Raw genomic sequence first — 18,960 nt, 5'->3', positions numbered from 1 at the left:
ACCCTACTAGATACAGGAAAGGCATTGTGAGGCATGCTTACCATTCTATGTGCCTCTTGACTTATATTTACCAGCATCTTTTCCTGCACATGGGCGAACCACACAAGATCGTCCCTAGACTTAGTACAGGGACAATCCCTGATGGGAACTGCAGTCCAAAAACCCCAGAAGGCATGAGGCTGCCTCCTGGCCAAGTGAATCATCCCCTGCTGCTGCTGCTTTCCTCCTCCCTTTCGTGAAGGGTTAAAGCACTTTTATTTGTGCCTTGGGAGAACATAAAACCAGCAGGGGTAGTGGAGTCCAGTGTATTACTCATTTGTGCTAAAATATTCCCTTCTAATGCTTGAAAACCCAACCCATCAGCAGAAAATGCATAAATCCAAACAGCTGTTTTCAGAGAAAGCTGGGACAAGCCATCCCCCATTCCTTGTTAGAAATTGGGGCAGTGAAGGGGTTGTGAGGGGGGACTGTCTGAAGAAGCAGAATTATATCCTACTGCATACCCCTCTCAAGCTCTGTGTGCGAAGCCTCCAGTTCAGAAGGTTCTGCTGGTAGCACGGTGACCTTCGTCCCTGTTTGCTGGATAAATTGCTGGAGATTGACTTGCCGCAACTCCTTGGTCAGCTGCTCTAGTTCTTGTTCTCTGTCCTGAGAAAGAGAAGGAAAGCAAGTTTATTCTCTCTACCTCTCTCACACACAGTATTTGGGGAAAATTTAAAGAGGGTGCAGTTCCACTTTAAACAGGAACAAGCACAGGCTGTGTTCAGCAAAACAAAGGCTGAAAGATCTATATCTGAGTTCAGTCTTCTGAATGTGTCATTTCCCCCCATGTAACTGCTCTGTGATGCTTTGTTATATTATCATTCTACATCCTGAACAAACATGTCCTCATCCCATATGCAGCACCTTCACAGTGCCCCTTAAACTTTCAAACAGCCTTTACCAAAGAAAATAACTTAGAATTCAGTAAACATGGAGAAGTTTAAAAATGAAAGAGAATGGGATTATCTGCAACAACAACAAAGCAACACCCCACAATATACAGTGTTATTCAAAATGATCAATTTTGAAAACAAAGAAACAGTACTTGCAGCTGTAGAATGAATAGTATGGGGCAGACATCAGATATAAATCCAGTTATGCTTGGATCAGACCAGTCTTTCCTACTCAGTACCTTCCAGATCCATTGAACCAAAAGTTTCAGTATTCTGAACCATTTTCCTTGCTGACTAGGATTGGTGAGAGTTCAAGTTCCTAACATCTGGAGGGCATCAGTTCAGAGGAGGCTAGACTCATTGAAATAAATGGGACTTAACATTAGTCATGAGTAATTTAAGCCCCTCTAATTTCAGCAGATCTAATTAACTATGCCTGGACCCATCCCAATGAACCTAACAGCTATCAGCTTAGTGGTGCAGGTAGGAATAAAATGAAACATTCTAGCTGTTAAGTCTATCTCACACTGGACATTACGCCAAGGTACAAACTGCTGTGGCCTGCCACATGCACCTTGGACCAAACCTTGAAAATAATTGCCATGGCTATGTCCCCACCAATAGCTTACTTCTCCCATGCCCATCTGTTCTTCCATATAATTTAAAATTCTTTGAGAGTTGCTGAGTGTGCATACACAAGGGCACATTGCTAGGGAATTACTTCACTGTAAAACACACACACATACATGCACACACACTTGCCACTACAGCACTGTTCTGTCTATACTGTTGTAGTCAACCTTATTGGATTTGGGGGCACCTTTGCCAACTGGAGAAACTGTTGTGGACACCACCACAAAATATGCCACTGAGGGAGCCATGCTCACTTGCGAAGGACAAATAACCTGCTCAAAGGCCTGTGTGCAAGACACTGGTAGGGTCTGAGTCACAGCACAGTAAACAATTCCTTTGAACCTGCACTGTGTAGCCCAGAGGTCTGCATGGGAAATTAAGATAGCAGCAGCTTTGCTTAGAATAACCCCATCCTCAGGTAAAAATGTGCTAGGTTTTTCATTTTGGTTCGTTTTTAAAGGGAGGGCAGAGCCCCTTGGGAGGAATCAAGAAAGCTGTCCAGGGGCACATGGTGCCTTCAGGCATCATACTGCCCCAGTTTATACCAAGAGGAGAGGGATTCCTGTAAGAAAGACATCTGATTTAGTGGTCCTCTTTACCGAGGTATGGAGAGAACAGGAGACAAGCATTATGCCTGCTCCAGGAGAACATCTCTACCATTATGTATAGTTCATCTTTATTCCAAGGGCAGACATACTGAGGGTGTCACAAGACAAAAAGACTGGACTAGTGCATGTATAACATGGATAAAATGCAACTAAAGGAAGCATTTGGTTCAGCTGAGTTCTCAAAAATTAAAACTTGTCCACTTATGACAATGGTCTCACCTGCAACCTCTTGGTGGCTTGGCCCAGAGACCTTTCAACAGCTTTGATGCCATTTTCCAGCCGGACACTTTGCTGCCCCTGAACATCAATCTCCCCCTTCACTTTTTCAATCTTCTCTTTGACTTCTTCTTCATTCACTTTTGACTCCTGCACTTCCTGGTGTAACTTCTCAGCCTCAAGGCCACTTTCCATACCATGAATCTGGGCCACATACTCCTTCAGTTTGCTTTCACAGTCCAAAATCCTATGTCGGATCTCTTGGAGCTGTTCCTTCAGCTGCTTCTCATTTTCCTGCTCAATCTGGAGCTCATTCTCCCAAAATTCCTCCTCCTCGATTTCCACCTCATTCCGTTTGATCTTCTGCTCCAGTTTGACAATTTCATCTTCTAAGCTGTAACTGAATCTCTGCTCCCAGTATTTGATTTCAGCATCATTTGAATCCAACTGCTTCTCAATAGACTGTAGCTTCTCAGTCTGAAGGTGGATCAGTTTCTTCAACTCATCAACAGTTGCCTTGCAATTGAGAACCTTCTGCTTGAATTCAGAATCTTTGCCTTTGCCGAAAATGTCCATTAATCCTTTCGCTCCTCCTGTGAAAGTCAAAGATTTCCTTTTGGGCTCCCTCCTTTTTATTGACTTGTCATTCTGAGGTCTTAGCTTGGCCAGTGGGGGCAAGCTCTGACGATACAAAGTTCTTTCTGGTATCCGAGCAACACTGTCAGAAGTTGGTCTCTCGCTGAGAGAGGGCCCAGTACGCCGCAACACTAACTGCACATCACTCGCATATTGTCCCCATTTGTTCAAAGAAATTATCGGGTTTTCATGAGGTGCCAGGTGCCTCTCTGTATCTCTCCATTTTTCTATTAAGGTATACCTTCCTGTACGTCCTAGAAGAGAAAAGGGGGTGTTTAATATTTAGAATGGTCCAGCAGAGGGAGCAATTGTACAAAGAGACAGCCTCGCAAGAGCCTAAAGAAGTCACATAAACCATAGATTTCTAATGTAATTTGAGCCCATATGATGATCAAGGTGAGTGTCATTGCAACTAGGAAAACATGGGTACAATCCGCCTTTAAAAATGCGCATAGCCATGTAATATCACTGCTTAGGAATCTTATCTTGGTGGCCTACAAGGGGTTCTGAAAAACTGTCTTGGTTTTTTGGAGCCTTGAGGCAGAAGCAAAACCCAGGTCATTTATCAAGCCAACATGGAGGCTGACATATCTTAATGTTATGCTGCAGTTAGCTTTCTGGATCACAAGTGATCTAAACTTGTAACAGATTGTTTCTTGACTGCTTTTTAAGCCGGATTCGTCATAATGCAGCCAACCTTCATAATGCAGAGGGAGTGAAAATTAAATTAAATGTTGTCTCTCTAGTAACAAAAGCAATTCAGAATCAGCATTTGCATGGGAATAAAAAAACACGCACATGGAATAGCCGCAGGGCAGTTCCCTTCATGATATTCCACTTTCTGCATCCACCTACACAAGTGCAACTTAAACAATTAAAATATTTTTTGCAAATATTTGTGAAAATTTTGTGGAACCATTTGTTTTTTAAAGTTGGCAACCACAGGAAGTCCATCCAAGGTGCCACTTTGAAGGGACTGTTCACAGCTGTTACAAATGGGGATTGCAAAGGTGAGTCTGAGAGCCAGCTTTCATGATCTCCTGGGGGGAAAATACAGGGAAAAAAGGCCAAGGGGAATCCTTGTGGGAGTAAACTGCAGCTACCTGTCTACATGTACCCCTTGGGTACTTTAAGGATGGCTGGTACTGGTGGTCATCTGGGAGGAAACAGCAAGATCTCCCCCTCCCCCACAACTATTGCCAAGAGGCTCTGCTGCTAATTCCCTATATCCAGGTTCAGATGACACTACAACCCACCATGGGTAAACAATTCTACCAGTTCCCCATATCGCTCGAAGGCCTTAAAGCATTGAAGTCATTACACTGACCTGGGCCAGTGCTATACGCTTCAGTACCATAAGGGAGCCTGGGGTGGTCAGAGAGTGGAAATAAGAGGAAGGGCCTTTTAAAGTGGCATCCCTCCAAATGTGGAACAATCTTCCCACTGAGGCCCCAGGAGACACTCTGTCATCCTTTTGGACCCAGGTTAAGACAGCCCTTTGTGCTTTGGCATGTGAAGACACACAAGGACACTGGCTTGATGGAGGGTGTTTTTAACAGATGTACTTTGTGATTAAAAACTTTAGCTTTTAAATTGTTTTTAAATGTGGTCTCCTGGTTTTTTTTACTGTTGCTTATTGTTTTATGGTCCTGTTTTAGAGAACTGGTGCATACCTCCCAGACAGTTTCAGATATTGGACAGTATAGGAATAAATTATGGATTCTGAGAAGAGTGATCTGCCTAAGCATCCCCCCGCCCCCATTTTTCCAGTTTTAGGTGTAAGATTTGAACCAGGGGACTCTAGGCACAAAGCACATTCTTATAACCCACTGTGCCATTATCTAACGTACAAACTATAGTTGGTTTTATAATAGTGTAACCATCATGGGGTTATGAAATTTCCCCAAAGGACCCTGGGAATTAGGGTTGAGTGAGGGCAATTTTTTTTTTTTTTTTGGAAAGATTTACCACCACCTCTGAATTACATTTCTCAAGGTTTCCAGGAAGAGTGAAAGGTTGCAGCCTAGAATAGACATGCTCTAACTATGCCCAATTATGATGGTTGATATTGATTTTTTAAAAAATGCTTATTTGAAGTACAAAATACTGAGTAGCTTACTGTTATTAGGATGACTTATGGTGCCAGGTTTTTGTTTTGTTGCTGAATCGTGACTGCAAGCTATGCATTATTTGTTATGACTAACAATCTTAACAATAAGCCAAGCTGAAATCGTTGAGTCACAAACACAGCAGCTACATGCAGACAGGAAACCAACATAGACTTTGGCAGCCAAAACATCTATTTGTGGGTTGCGCTACACTTCCTTGGTACTAGTGGTAAAATCAAAGTAAATACAGCCTGTGTTAGCAATTCATACACATCTTAAAAATTCAGGAAGGGAAACAGAGAAGCAAAGTTCTCAATGTTCTGGGTAAAGGCTATGGCATGACACAACTCTTTTTTGTTAATACCCTGAAATTTTTCAGGACTTTTAGACTACTTAATAATGGTTTAAAGGCTTGTTGTGCCAGCCAGTGCCAGATTTAACTGCAAACTGTGCTTCAACAGCTAAGCTGCTTAGCAGAGTCTGCAATTTCAGGTTTGTTAAAATTACTACAGTACTAAAAACAAAAAAGCAAAACAAAACTGGGGGAGCGGGGGAGGACAATAACTACATTTATAGAAGAAATTGAATCAAGGAATTAAATAAAATTCAGAACAAATAAGCAACTGTCCATGACTGGGACTACAGCTTTACCTATTAGCTTGAGGTTTCACAAGAAACTTGCATTCTCCATTACAGAACGGAGAGATCCACACCCAACCTTAGAACTGGCCTATAATGCCACACTTGCCACAGCTCAACTTCCATGGGGTGACTCCCTGCCCCCATCATTTTGTACAGTGCAACCCATTCTGAAGGAGTGGTGGCTTCAAGTGATGAGCTTCCTTACTCCATGACAAGGAGGTGAATAATAAGGGGAGAAATCTATCATGCAAATGCTGAAACCTCAAGTGTATTGTACTAACCTAAATACCACATAGTGAGGGAAAACTCACCATAGGGATGCTGATTTGTGCTGAGAGTAACATTACTGTACACTAACAATAATCCCGAATTAGCACATACTTGTGTAAATAAAGGCATGCACATGGCCAGCTTTTCAGCTATTGTATTGTGCAGACAATATTCTGGGGTAAAAAAATGGTCAACTGTAAAACATAAAGCAGTCAGGCTTTTGTGGCTATGGAATAAATAAGTAAAGACTCAAACTGTTTCATTTTTTAAAAAATCAATTAATGCATATATGAATTAGTACATAATTACTGATTTCCTGCAAACGCAGTTTATTAGCAGCACCATCTATATATACTGGAGGGGGTGTCACATAGAGTTGTTTATGATAAAATGCACTAAAATTATCACAAAATATTCACTTAACAGGCTGGTTCTGCTGCTCAAGGACATCACAATAACTTGCAGCTGAATAAACCAACCCCACTGAAAAGCACTGCAGTTCGGGCTGCTATAAGGCTGCTATAAAATGATCTTTATATATTTTTAACAGCCATTCACACATGCAAATCCTCAATTAATGTGGCAATCAAGTAATAAAGTGTGTTCATATATCAGCTCTTGTGATCGTTATAAACAACCCAAGTCAAGTTTTTTACTCCATATATCACCACTATTCATGCTAACCAATACATTCTAACAAAGCAGCATAAAAAACCCCAGCTGAACATATATTGTAGCTTTCCCCTTTTCCTGCTAAGAAGATTTTATGGGCAAAGGAGGGATATCAGAAGCAACAAATTATGCACACTCAGAGGGGTTGGAAATGTAAAAGGAAGGATTCACTGTATTGATTTTAAATAGGAAAGGTCTGAAAAGGCTGCGTCAACAAAAATCTTTTCTGCAGAACCAAGCTTGTGGCTTGTTTTAACTGAAAAAGACAGCAGTGATGTACTCCGTTGTACAAAGCATAACAACTACATTTGGAATTGCCTTGACAAACTCCGGAAAAACACCACAACTCTCTCCCTCTCCGCTCCATGTATACACAAGCACATGTGTTGCTTTTTATTTGTGTGATATGTTTTTTTTTGAAAGAGAGAACAATGTGTTTTGTGCAAAGACCTGCATGCTTAGCTGATTCAGTTTTATTGCTGAACAACAATCTGAAGCAATTCTGCCATTTTAATTATTTTTTTTAAAGGAAACAGTGGCGAGGACAAACCACAAAACAGGAATTCAGGGAAAACAGTTCCACACACAAACAGATTGTTAAACTGCAAATGGGTATGTTCCCTTAAGGGGAAGAAAATCCTGGTGAAAATGGAGAGGATGACATTAAAGGGCATCAAAGATGACACAAAACCTACTCTAATGGTGGTCTATGTTTACTAGCCACATATGATACTAAATATATTATACTTGATTATTCTCATATCTTAAGTAGATAACCCTCTAAGTAGATGACCCTCTACTCACTGGAATTACCCTTTCGGAAAATGTCACTTGCCCACCCCTTTGCAGCCTGACTTTTTAAAAAATACTGCCAAGATAGTTACTGATTTTTTTGCTTGTTTTCTATTTATAATTTTACCCAATGTTGTTTTAATTATGTTATTTCCCCACAAGTTATAGCAAATTGCCTCTTGAGGGCTTGTTTTAAGGCAGGGTAGAAATAATTATTATGCACCTTCTTGTACTTATAGATATATGTTTGGTAGAGAAGCGACCTTATGCTACAGAGCAGCCTTCCTCAATCTTGTGCCTTCCAGGTATATTTGGACTGCAACACCCAGAATTCCCAGTCAATGACCCTGCTGGATGGGAATTCTGGAAACCATGGTTCAAATGCCTCTGAAGGCCACCAAGTTGGAGAAGGCTGCTATAGAGGGGAAAAAACCCCAAACACATCCAACTGAATGTGTTTCTGAGGAACATCTGCTACTAAATCTCAGTACTCTAAGAAGGGTATTGTCATGTGACTACACTGATTTTCACCTGCCCACAGTCATTTGCTAATTTTTGTAGAATGGCTACCAAACCATCAGTACAAGCCTAGCCCAGCATTCAGGGCCCAGTCATGTGTCTGTGGGAACTCACAAGTCCTGCACAATGGTAACAGTCATCCCTACAGCTGAGCTTCTGTGTCTGGTATGTAGACACACGGGGCTGCTGCTGAAAAAGGCAGCCCTGCATGTAATAGCCCCCTCCTTCTCCTTATGTTCAGGTACAGGAGCCCATGTTGTAAGACACTGTGTATTTGCTTCCCTCTGCGAGTCCATGTTATGAAAGAGCAACAGGGAAACTGAAAAATGCAATAGCACCACACACAGCAGTGGTATATAAACTTAAGCAGTACTAAGCAAAGAGAGCATCCCTAAATTCCAAGTGACATCTAGCCCCATCCTTAGAGACAATCTGGTGTTGTGCACAGGGTACTGGACTTGGAACAGAAGGTCTGCATTCAACTTAACAGTTCTGCCATGAGGTTTACTGGATGACCTTGACCTAATCTCTCTCTCTCTTTTCACACATGCGCGCACACACACACACACACACTCACTCCAGCACCTCCATGGAAAAAACCGCTTCTATCACATGTCAGTAAATCAGGGCTCAGTTCTGTTCAAAAGAGATGAATGAGTAAGCAATTGTATCCAGAGTTCCCATGCAATGGGAAATAATCTGTTTGTTTTCCCATAATTGCAACTCCCTCAGTGGGCTAGCTTTCCCATACTCCCAGAGAAGTGTGTGAAAAATCTCTCCTTTCTCAACAAGCCTCCTCCTTTTTATGCAAGGCTGAAATCCTGTGGACAAAACTCTACAGTACCCATCTCAGAGATTACCAAGCTCACCTTTTTGCTAAGCTTTTGCAAAGCAATTTTAAAATCCATTCACTGAAAAAAACTAAGGTTAGGTTTGTGCACCATGCCAGCTCCACTGAGATTTCCCTGGAAGTGTGCTGAGCTGCTGTCAGATGCATAGCCAAGTTGCATTTACATGCTGTACATGAAATTGCTACAGGATCTCCAATGGCAACAGCACTTTCAGATCCACTGCTGTCTTGGAATCGGGGTGGACACTAGCTACCTCTACAGCAGGGATGGGGAACTCATGACCCTCTGGGGGTTTTGTCCTACATCTATTTATCAGCTCCAGCTAGCATAGCCAAAGGTGAGGGATCATGGATGAGGGATCATGTAGGCAGACATATGGAAGTCCATAGCCTTCTAGAGCCATAGGATTAGGCATCTCTGACTTGAAATATCTCACCTGGTGGAGAAATCTCAAGCTGCCCTATAAATTCCAGCAAGCCAGGGGCTCACCTTGATAGGAAAAACATGTTTTATTGCTCTTTACATGGCAAGGATCAGGCCTTCATTCTATTACTTGAAGCTGGAAGGCTGGTGCATTTTGGAATCAGCAGGAACACAGCCTGCCCACACACCCCATGGAGCTCAAGCATGATCCTAAAACAATGGCAGTGTGGGCAATGATGGGTGAATTGAAGAAGACCATCAACCTTCCTTTCCCCCTTGGAAATGAGCTCCCCACAAACCAGCTGCTCAATGAAGGAATTATGGCACTGTTATAGCACTTTCAACTTTGTCTGAACACATAATCGACCCAACTGCTTAGGAAGTGCAAAGAAACACGCCAGGTATTCCTGCATGTTCTGGCTTTTCCCCACATCCATAAGGCAGCCAGCCACAAAGCAGGGTACATCCATAGTTTACTGGAGTCTTTAGATGCAGAACACATCTGCCATAGTGGCAGGTGGATTTGAAGCACACACATGCACACACCCCTCTGCAAAGCTTTTATCAAAGAACCTGCAGCAGCCAATAAAGCAGAAAATCATTAGTTTGTTATGAATCAATAGGATTTGTCCAGGACACAAACTCTTGAAGTTGAGCCACTAAAACCAGAGCCAACCAAGCTGAAAGCTAATAGAGATTGTCTTTTATCCAATTATGAGTGCCAAGTAAGGTCATCTGACCAAAACTCCCATGCGAACCTGCAGCTTTTTAAGATGGCCAGGCAAGAAATTATATTCAGGGGGGAAAAAATTAACTGGATACAGATGAACAGCTCTGTGGGCAGACATCAACCATGTATTCCTTAAAAGAAGTTACTTTGGTTATTCCAAGCTTTAATGTTACAACACAATTTTAGATGGGTCAAATGTACTAGTCTGGAATTTCTGGACAGTCAGAGTGAATATAATCCATCTTCATAGGAAATCCTGTGTTTGGGGCACTCATGATTTGGCCACCAGAAATTGTACAAAGATCATACATTTATAATGTTCAAGCACATATATGAGCATAAGTTTGCATGTGATGCAAATTTGTTTAGCCTAACTGGTTTGTTTGAACATTCAAACTGGCTCCAAGCAACAAACTGTGGTTCATTTTTTCAGTAATAAATCCCAAACTGAAGCCATGGTTTGGTGGTGATTTCTGAATCCCAGCTTGCTTTAACCATGGTTTAGTAGTGTATCCAAATTCAGAATTCTAGCTTATTCCTAATTTGTTCTGGCACCCTCTCTCCACTGCTTCCTAGGTAAAAGAGCCATGGAGCAGGAGTGGACAGAAAATAAAAACATATCCACAGCTTAAGCAACACTTATTAGCACTTTCCCAGAACTTTCTCTCCTTCCTCATTCTGTTGGCAACAGACTTCTTTACCCATTGACTCCTCACTAAAATAGCTTTCTGTCTCAAGTCAGCCCAGCTAGATTTAAAGAGACCCCTGCCTATTCTAACTAACATCTATTCAGGTCTGAATGTTGAAAACACAAGCTGACTCTTGGTGGGAAATCCTGACTGTTACAAAAGACTGCTGACTTTTATTTACAAGCTTAATTTTCCTCCAGCTTTGTTGTTGTGGAAATCTGCAAGGGACCTGTCACCTCAATGACCAAAGAAATCGCCCTGAAGAACTATCTGAATTATGTCTTTAGAGAGTAACTTGGTACAGTGACCACCAATATGCTTTGTTTGCTGGAGGCTTAGAGGTACTGGCCATTAAGGAAGGAGGAAATATGGGGTGTATCATCTGTGGAGTGGTCTGGCATCAGTGGGATAAATATTCATTTTATCTCTAATAGGTCATCAATGTGGACAAGTCACTAATAATTTCAAAAAAGTCCAATGAGAATGCCATCTTGAAGTGACAAACTTTTCCTTGGTGCCATCAAGATGTTTGGGATTATCAGCCAAGAACTGGAAGAAAGTGAAAGAACAAACCAGAAATTTCTGAAACAAGTTGCATACAGTTTCTTTGCTCAGCTGCAAGGCTCATACTGGGTTACTCATCAAACTGGTTAAAACAAATCTTGGCTTAGTGTCACATGTGAATACAGTCATAGTCTAAGAGTAAAATCTATGAATATGGTGATAAGCAACACCTAAGTAATTCATTGAAATTTCTCCCCCACCTCAAAAGCATACAGGAACTAATTCCATATATCACTAATTAGGGTTAAGAAAAAACATTTTTGGAATAAGGAAAAGGCATCAAGAATCACATGAGATTATGATGGCCTACCCTTGAATATATCTAATATTAAACAGCAAAAGAGCAGCAAATTTAAAAATAATGTATTGTTTCTGTATCTCACAATAACTATATAGTTAGGTTATCAAGAAGCCCCTTTATTGAAGCAAAGTGACTTGTGCCTGGGGCAAGCACACTTATTTCATGAATGCACTTAACTCTTTGTAAAAGTAGTAATTCAATATATAGAATGACTGAGTGGACCAGAGATTTACTAGTAAGAGTCCCTGAAACCTGATTTAAGGTTATCACAAAGGCATTGAAAGGATAAGGATTATCTCCAACACTAAAAAAAAGGAACTGTTTAGCTAGATGAATAATGCTGTATTGAAAAATTAATAAAAGATGATTTTCCCAATCATTAGCTGAAGATGGATTTTTGGAACACATCTTATTTTTACATTAGAAATGAAGACAATCTAACATGCTTTCTCTCCCAGTTATGAAAAGACCTAAATAGTTTATCTTCCTGCCCCAACTCCATGACTTGCCTAAAACATGAACAGCTTTTCTGTAATACTGATACATTATCACATTATCAACAGCAACTACCAACTTGTTTCCCTTCCAGTTGTTCTTTCTAGACTTTATTATTCTTTTCCTTCCCTTACCCCTATTTATTTTCAACTTAAACCCACACTTAGTATACAATTAGTGACATCAAAGTCTGCTTGTAACTATATATAATCTGAAGGAGCTGTCTTTTCTTCATGCTTCCATCTGAAAAGTCAGTCTTTATGAAGTTCTCTGTCAATAGCATATTTTTGTAATATACAAACTCCCAAAATATATTTGGTTGTTGGAAGACACACTCTTCTCAACTGTCATTTACTGGAAGCAGTGCTTTTTTTGTAAAAAAAAAAAAAAAAAAAGGTGCCGAACTCACATAATGGTCGCCGCCAGCAGTAAGCACTCAGCGCGTGACCACACACACCAATCCCAAGCCGAGCAGCGCCCCAAGTCAAGCAGTGCCCTCACAATCAGTGCGGACACACAAGCAGCCCACAGGCGATTCAAAATCACTCCACTGGAAAAATCCGTCAAAAAAAGGTGCCGGAAGGGTGCGTTGTATGACAAAAAAAGCCCTGACTGGAAGTATTTATAAAGCATCAAACATACAATTTTTTTTAAAGGTGCAATCCTATGGCCTCCTAGGAGAAGCGGCAGAGTCCCAGCTCTGAGGTCCTGCTGCCTCTTCAATGTCAGAAACCAGCCCAAAAGAAGGCTAAAAAAATAGGCTGCAGCGGTTGACTAGCAATGCCCTAGCCTTCTTCCCTCAACTTGGCAATGATCCATCCAGGTACCTGAGCATGGCAATCTAGATGAAGTGCAGGTGTATGAAGCACGGAGGAGGGGGAATATTGCTGTAGATGTGCTGCACGCCTTGCATTACATGCATGTAAGCTTCTGTGTTAAGAGGCTTCTATGCATCAAGTGAGGAGAGCCCAATTTACTTGGGATATATTTGCACATCTGATTCTTCTCTCTGTGTGTGAGCACATGAGAGTAAAAGAATGAAAAGACAAACAAAAAGACATGAGGTTCAAAATAACTGTTAGGTAGGTCTATATGCTAGCAGATTTACTCATGGCTATTTACTCTTGTCTTTTCAAATATCAGAAATGCTTCTCTAAAGATTTTACCAAGGGAAAAACTGTCTTATGCACTAACATGCCACTGGCATAGGATGAGATCTAACAGCATTCAAAGTCCATAATGAAACTATAAGTAAAGCCAAAAAAGAATGCACTTTAATAGTTATTCTAATACTTAAGAGATAGTAGTAAAGATACAAATACAGTAGCTTTCTTCCCTCTATTTCTACTTCTTAGTTTAAAGTAAGTAATAAAAATTAAATGGCTTTAACATATCACAGTACAAAATTTCTAATATAAAGTTAGCAATTTTTCTCAAAAGGACAGTGTCAAATTCAGCAATTTCCCAACAGAAGTACTGAAACCTTACCCAAATATTTGAAAGTGAAAATACTTAAAATATTGTAACTTATAAATATCTGAAATCTTATCAAAATAACTAGCTGAATTCAATGTGAAAAATGATTTTAAGCAATATTTCCTTTGAAATAAACAGATATAAGACATCTTTTAATTCAGTCACATTATGTACCTCAGGAGATTAATGTTGTTAATAGGATGTAGCACTACAGGAGCTTAAATCCTGCCTAGGTTTTTATACATTTAAAGCAAAACCACAGAAATACATTTTCAATTAAAGTTGGAATATATATGATAATGAAACTGAATTAGTTCAGGACTCATAATTTGATGGTGTTCATTATTCTAGATGCAGATACTTTAATAATTTTAAATGGAGAATAAAATTCATTTCTCCCAGCAGTTCTATTACTCCCCAAACCTATTGAAAAATAAATTGTAAGTAGAAGTAAACAACTACCTTAAGCCCTAAATGGAAGGATTGCTGATCAATAAATCATAGTGCTAATCAAAGGTTTTCAGAAGCAAGAGAGTTCAAAGGCTCTTTTGTGGGGTGGGAATATTACAATACATGGAATATCATAATTTGTAGCACAGGGCATCCAACTGTTTTGTACTACTTTAATACTTAGCAAACCAACTGTAGACTGCAGGTTCTATCATGGAGATAATGTGGGTTGTTACCCAAACAAGGTAGCGGCATGTTTTCCACATACTGCATCTTCCAAGACACTAACAGCAAGAGCATCACCAAACATGCATAACAAGCACTGTTACATCTATATTTTCTTTGCAGAGATTTCAACTATATTTAGCCAATTGGCAAATTTTAGATTCAAAATGATGTCTTTGGTTCCAGAAAATAGTGTTTCCCTCATTGCCACTTGGCACGCACTAAAAGGACAAAAAGGCTCCTTCCTTCCATCCTTCAAATGGAGAGGTTCTCCTAGTTCTTTATACTAATCCCTCAATGAATAATACACATCCCTTGTCATAATTAGGACCTGGCGGATGATTTACAGGTACATGACACAGGTGCTTTCCTGGGGGCATTCAGAGAGTTCAGCAGTTCATACACCAAATCTTCAAACTGGGGTTTAAGCTCTTCCATGTTTAAAATATGCCTTAAGGTTTTAGGTAAGAGAAGTAAACATGAAAATCTCTAGTACAGTGGCACCTTGGCTCACGAATGCCTCAGTTCATGAACAAATTGGGTCGCAAACAAAAATTTCATAAAAATTTTGACTCAGGTTGTGAACTCTGCATTGGGTGGCGACTGCAATCGCGGCCATCTCCCCCCGCCCCCGGAGTGGGGAGATGGCCACGATCATGGTCGCACTTGTGCAGGAAAGACAGGTGCAATCATGGTTGTGCTTGGGGGGGTGGGGAGATGGCCGAGATTGTGCCCGTCTTTTCTGCACAAGCGTGCCCGTGATCACGCCCATCTCTCCCCTTCAAGCATGCCTGCGATCGTGCCCGTCTCCCACCCAGCGCACCTGCGATCATGCCTATCTCCCCCCGCCCCGTCTTTGGCACTATGGCTGGTGGCGGGGGGGGGGGGGGAGATGGCTGCGATCTTTGTTGCTCTTTGTGACTTTGCTTCAAATTTTTCTGATTAAAAAAATAGTTACAGAACGGATTAACCTTATTTACCATTGAACCTTATGGGGAAATTTGACATGGCTCACGACCAATTTGGGTCATGATCAGAGTCCTGGAATGGATTAAGTTTGCGAACCAAGGTACCACTGTATATATATATCCTTCAACTGGATCACTGCCAAAGTGGTGAATTCTGTAGTTCATTTTGGACTTTCAGGTCCATGTCCATAGTCTTTAGGATATTTGAAGGAATGTCTACTCCTGTTTGTACCTACCCAACCACTAAGATCTGGGTCAGAGGTCCTTCTCAAAGAGCCATTCCTCAAAGAGGTGAGGAGGATGGCAAATAAAAGAGGGAACTTTTTGGTGGTTGCACCCCACCTGTGCAATAGACTTCCCAGAAAAGTATGCCTGGTGCCCTCATTATCATCGTTCCAGCGCCAGGCAAAGACATTCCTATTTTCCCAATATGCTAAAGTCTGAATAATATTAATTGATTTTATATTATTAGGAATTTTATGATGGTTTTATTTCTATTGTACCTACTTTTGAGTTTATAATCTATGTAGTTGCAATGATTGTACTCTTACACATACTTTGTTTTTATGATTGGTTTTTATTTTTACACTGTACGCTGCCTAGACAGCGCTATAGGGCTACAGGAGCAGTGTATAACTCTTATTAATTAATTGATTGATTGACTGATTGATTCTGTATTTTCCTCAGTAATGCTTGGCACCTGCCATCAAAACATGGTCAAACATTGTAATTGGCCGATGCCAAGAAGGGACTTTCCCATCCTAGAAATGACTTGGAGCCTCCATTCAAATGAGAAGGGGGTCACCATTTGAACAGTTAAAGATATCAGATCATATGCCAGAGTGGCATATATAGCTGGGTAAGATTTTATAAGTTAAGCCTCTTAAATATTTGATGTCTCTTAGCATATATGAGCCAGCAGGTCTAGTTTTTAAGGAAGTCTTATTTACACCATACCGAAATATAGTCCATAATGGAGAAGAATGGAGACTGCAGCACAGATACGCCAAGTGCCAATTCTAATGTTCAAGGCAAGCCCCATACCATAAAATGTTCTATGTATACCTGTACTACATGCTGTCCATTGACTCACTCACCCTACCACCTTCTGCTCCTTTGCCAAGTCCCCCCCCCTTTTTTTGTTCTCTTTTGCTCTGCCCACCAGACTTCAGTTATAGGCAGAAAAAGTAAGAAGGGCTGCATCACACATGTGATGTGTGGCCCACTCTCCGGCCAAGCACACAGATGGTCCTCAATGTGTACCATAAAGCAGGAATAATGGTAAAGATCAATTGCTGTTATCAGGACAGTAAACAATTGAGTGGCAATGCTGGAAATTATCCGGGATGGTATCCTTAACAGAGGCTGCTGTACTTTATTTATTATTTATTATTACAGGCATTGATATCCTGTCCTACTGCCAAGAGCTCAGGATGGCTTACAAAATATAAAAACACAAGATATAAAAATACAATATAAAACATCAATTATTAAAACAATATAAAATACATCACAACTTAAGAATAAGGAGGAAAATACAGAAAGTGCGACTGTGAAGGGAAAAGTCCTAAAACATCTAAAAGCATTGGTTATTAAAATAATGGTCGAATAATAAGGTCTTTACCTGGCGCCGGAAAGAATATAACATTGGTGCCAGGCGGACCTCTCTGGGGAGCAGATTCCATAGTCTGGGCGCCACTGCAGAGAAGGCCCTCCTCTGGGTAGACACCCTCCGTACTTCCTTCAGAGAGGGTTCCCGGAGCAAGGACTCCCCCACCAACCTTAAGAGGCGTGAGGGCTTGTAGGAAAGGAGGTGATCCTTCAGGTATTCTGGACTTTGTGCATCTGGTTTTCTCTCTTGTTTGTCATTTTGTTATATCCTCTATTCCAAGTAAGTTTTGATTGGGATTAATGATGCCTCTTGTGTGAAGTTGGAATATGAAACATTTCTGCACTACTGCTGTTCAATGCCTAATTCTGAGAATGTTCTAAATGTCATGTGTGTCTATACACACAGAAAATGCACACGTGAGTTGTGCTAGCTGCACATGCACGTCAAAAAAACCCCTACCCAGTAGAGTACCTTTTGCTCCCATCAATTGGAAAACCACTACCCTCCCATTACTATCAGGCACATTAAGAAACTTAATCCTCACATAATACTCTAAGAAACACGCCTGTTAGACCAGTTACAAAGTTGTACTTTTCCAAAAGTCTTCTTTAAGTATATCTGTAGGGTGGGGGGGGGGGAGGATCTTCATATCAGTAGTCATTGCAACTGCTGAAATGCATAGTTAGAACATAATTCTATATGTAACTACTCAAAGTCAGCTCTATCAATTTCAATGGGAATTACACCTAAGTAATTGGGTATAGAATGAATGTAGGTTATGTAACAAAAATGAAAAACAAGTTCTCTTTATAAGGGTTCAAAGTGATTTCTTCACCCTCTTTTCATCAATACACCTACAGTATGTATTAGGTAAGGCTGGAGTCAAGATAGGCATGTTAAACGTCCAGTGAGGTTCAGTACCCCAGAAGGAGCTTTTCTTCATCATTGTAACCTGTTTGTTCAGCTGCTTTTACTTTCAGCACAGATGTGGATGTGAAGCAGTCTGGCTCTTTTCAAGTGGCAGGAATGATGAGAAGGAAGACTAGGAATAGCAGCAGCTGAGAACAGTGTTGTGAGAAGAGGCTCACTGATGGAAAGTGAGCCTCTTGCTCAAGGGCCCTTAAAAACCTGGAACAGTTACTGGTACTAAGCTATTGCTCCATATTTAAGTCCTAAAGGTCCACCGACATTGGAGAATTTGGAGACAGGGTGGTGGATGGGGACAAATTGAAGAGGATATGGGAAGAACTAAGCAGTTTGAAAGGTGTGAAAGGGTTGTGCTGAGCTTAGTCTTACATGTACAAAATGGCCAAGAACCTTTTCCATGCTGCTAAAAAGTCCTATGCAGGCTTGCAGTGGTGCAGGGATTTTCACACACAGGGTTACAGCCCGGTAGCACTTCCCAGGATTATCATGTGGTGTTCTATAGTCCATGTGGTCAAATCTAGAAGTACTGCTGAGATGAAGCCTTTGTGAGGAGAGCCCTTCACCACTTTAAGTGCAAATGGGCTTTTCTAAAATGTAACTTTTTCTTTTGGAAAAGCTTTGTGCAGAGCCAGAGGCTTCCTTGCTGGTCCTATCCTTATATGGCCCTGAAGACACTTCACAGAGGAACCTGTTCCTACAAGGAAATGTGGCTTTATGGGGGAAAAGAGGACATTATAGTTCATTGCACCTCCTTTACCATAACAAAAGTTATGAGAACTGAAAAGGGAAAACACCCTTCAGATTTCTCAGGAGATGGAGGTTTGTTCCCTGCATGGTGTTGCTGCTTCATCAGTACCTCCCCACATCAAGAGGAACCTTGCTTTGTTACCTCTATACCTGGAGTGGTGAAGCCATTTTGCTCTTGCCCAATTTGAATGTTGCACAAGATAAATGGAGTACATTTAGTATATGTCCCTTAATACCCTCCTCTCTTTCACAGTTATGTACAACAGTGGTCTTTGTTCCACATTCAGGTAGCTCTTTTGATTACTGGAAATAAATGAAAAACTCTGAGGAGAGTTGGAGGTTGTATTTTTTTAATGGACCACTACTATACTCAGATAAAGTGAGCTACCTACACTAAAAGGGCATTTGCCTCCTCAGGAGCATAAGCGCTTGCATTAATAACTTCAAGGAAGAAAAAATGAACAACGGAGA

The 18,960-nt window shown here is 40.9% G+C and overlaps 1 protein-coding gene across 1 annotated transcript in view; it reads right to left on the bottom strand.

The window, feature by feature from the left end:
- Window positions 1-18,960, bottom strand: part of RASSF8 (Ras association domain family member 8) — a 93,581-nt gene that overhangs the window by 8,315 nt on the left and 66,306 nt on the right. The window contains exons 3-4 of the mRNA XM_044423196.1: window positions 2,396-3,282; window positions 504-648 (exon numbers count right to left, since the gene is read on the bottom strand). Coding sequence (XP_044279131.1) covers window positions 504-648; window positions 2,396-3,282 — 1,032 coding nt within the window. The remainder of the gene's footprint in view (window positions 1-503; window positions 649-2,395; window positions 3,283-18,960) is intronic.

The sequence above is a fragment of the Varanus komodoensis genome, unplaced genomic scaffold, assembly GCF_004798865.1.
Source record: "Varanus komodoensis strain SLA01 unplaced genomic scaffold, ASM479886v1 scaffold13_3, whole genome shotgun sequence".
Classification (NCBI taxonomy): domain Eukaryota; kingdom Metazoa; phylum Chordata; class Lepidosauria; order Squamata; family Varanidae; genus Varanus; species Varanus komodoensis.
The sequence above is the reverse complement of the archived record's forward strand: the minus strand, read 5'-3'. Positions and strand labels throughout refer to the sequence as shown.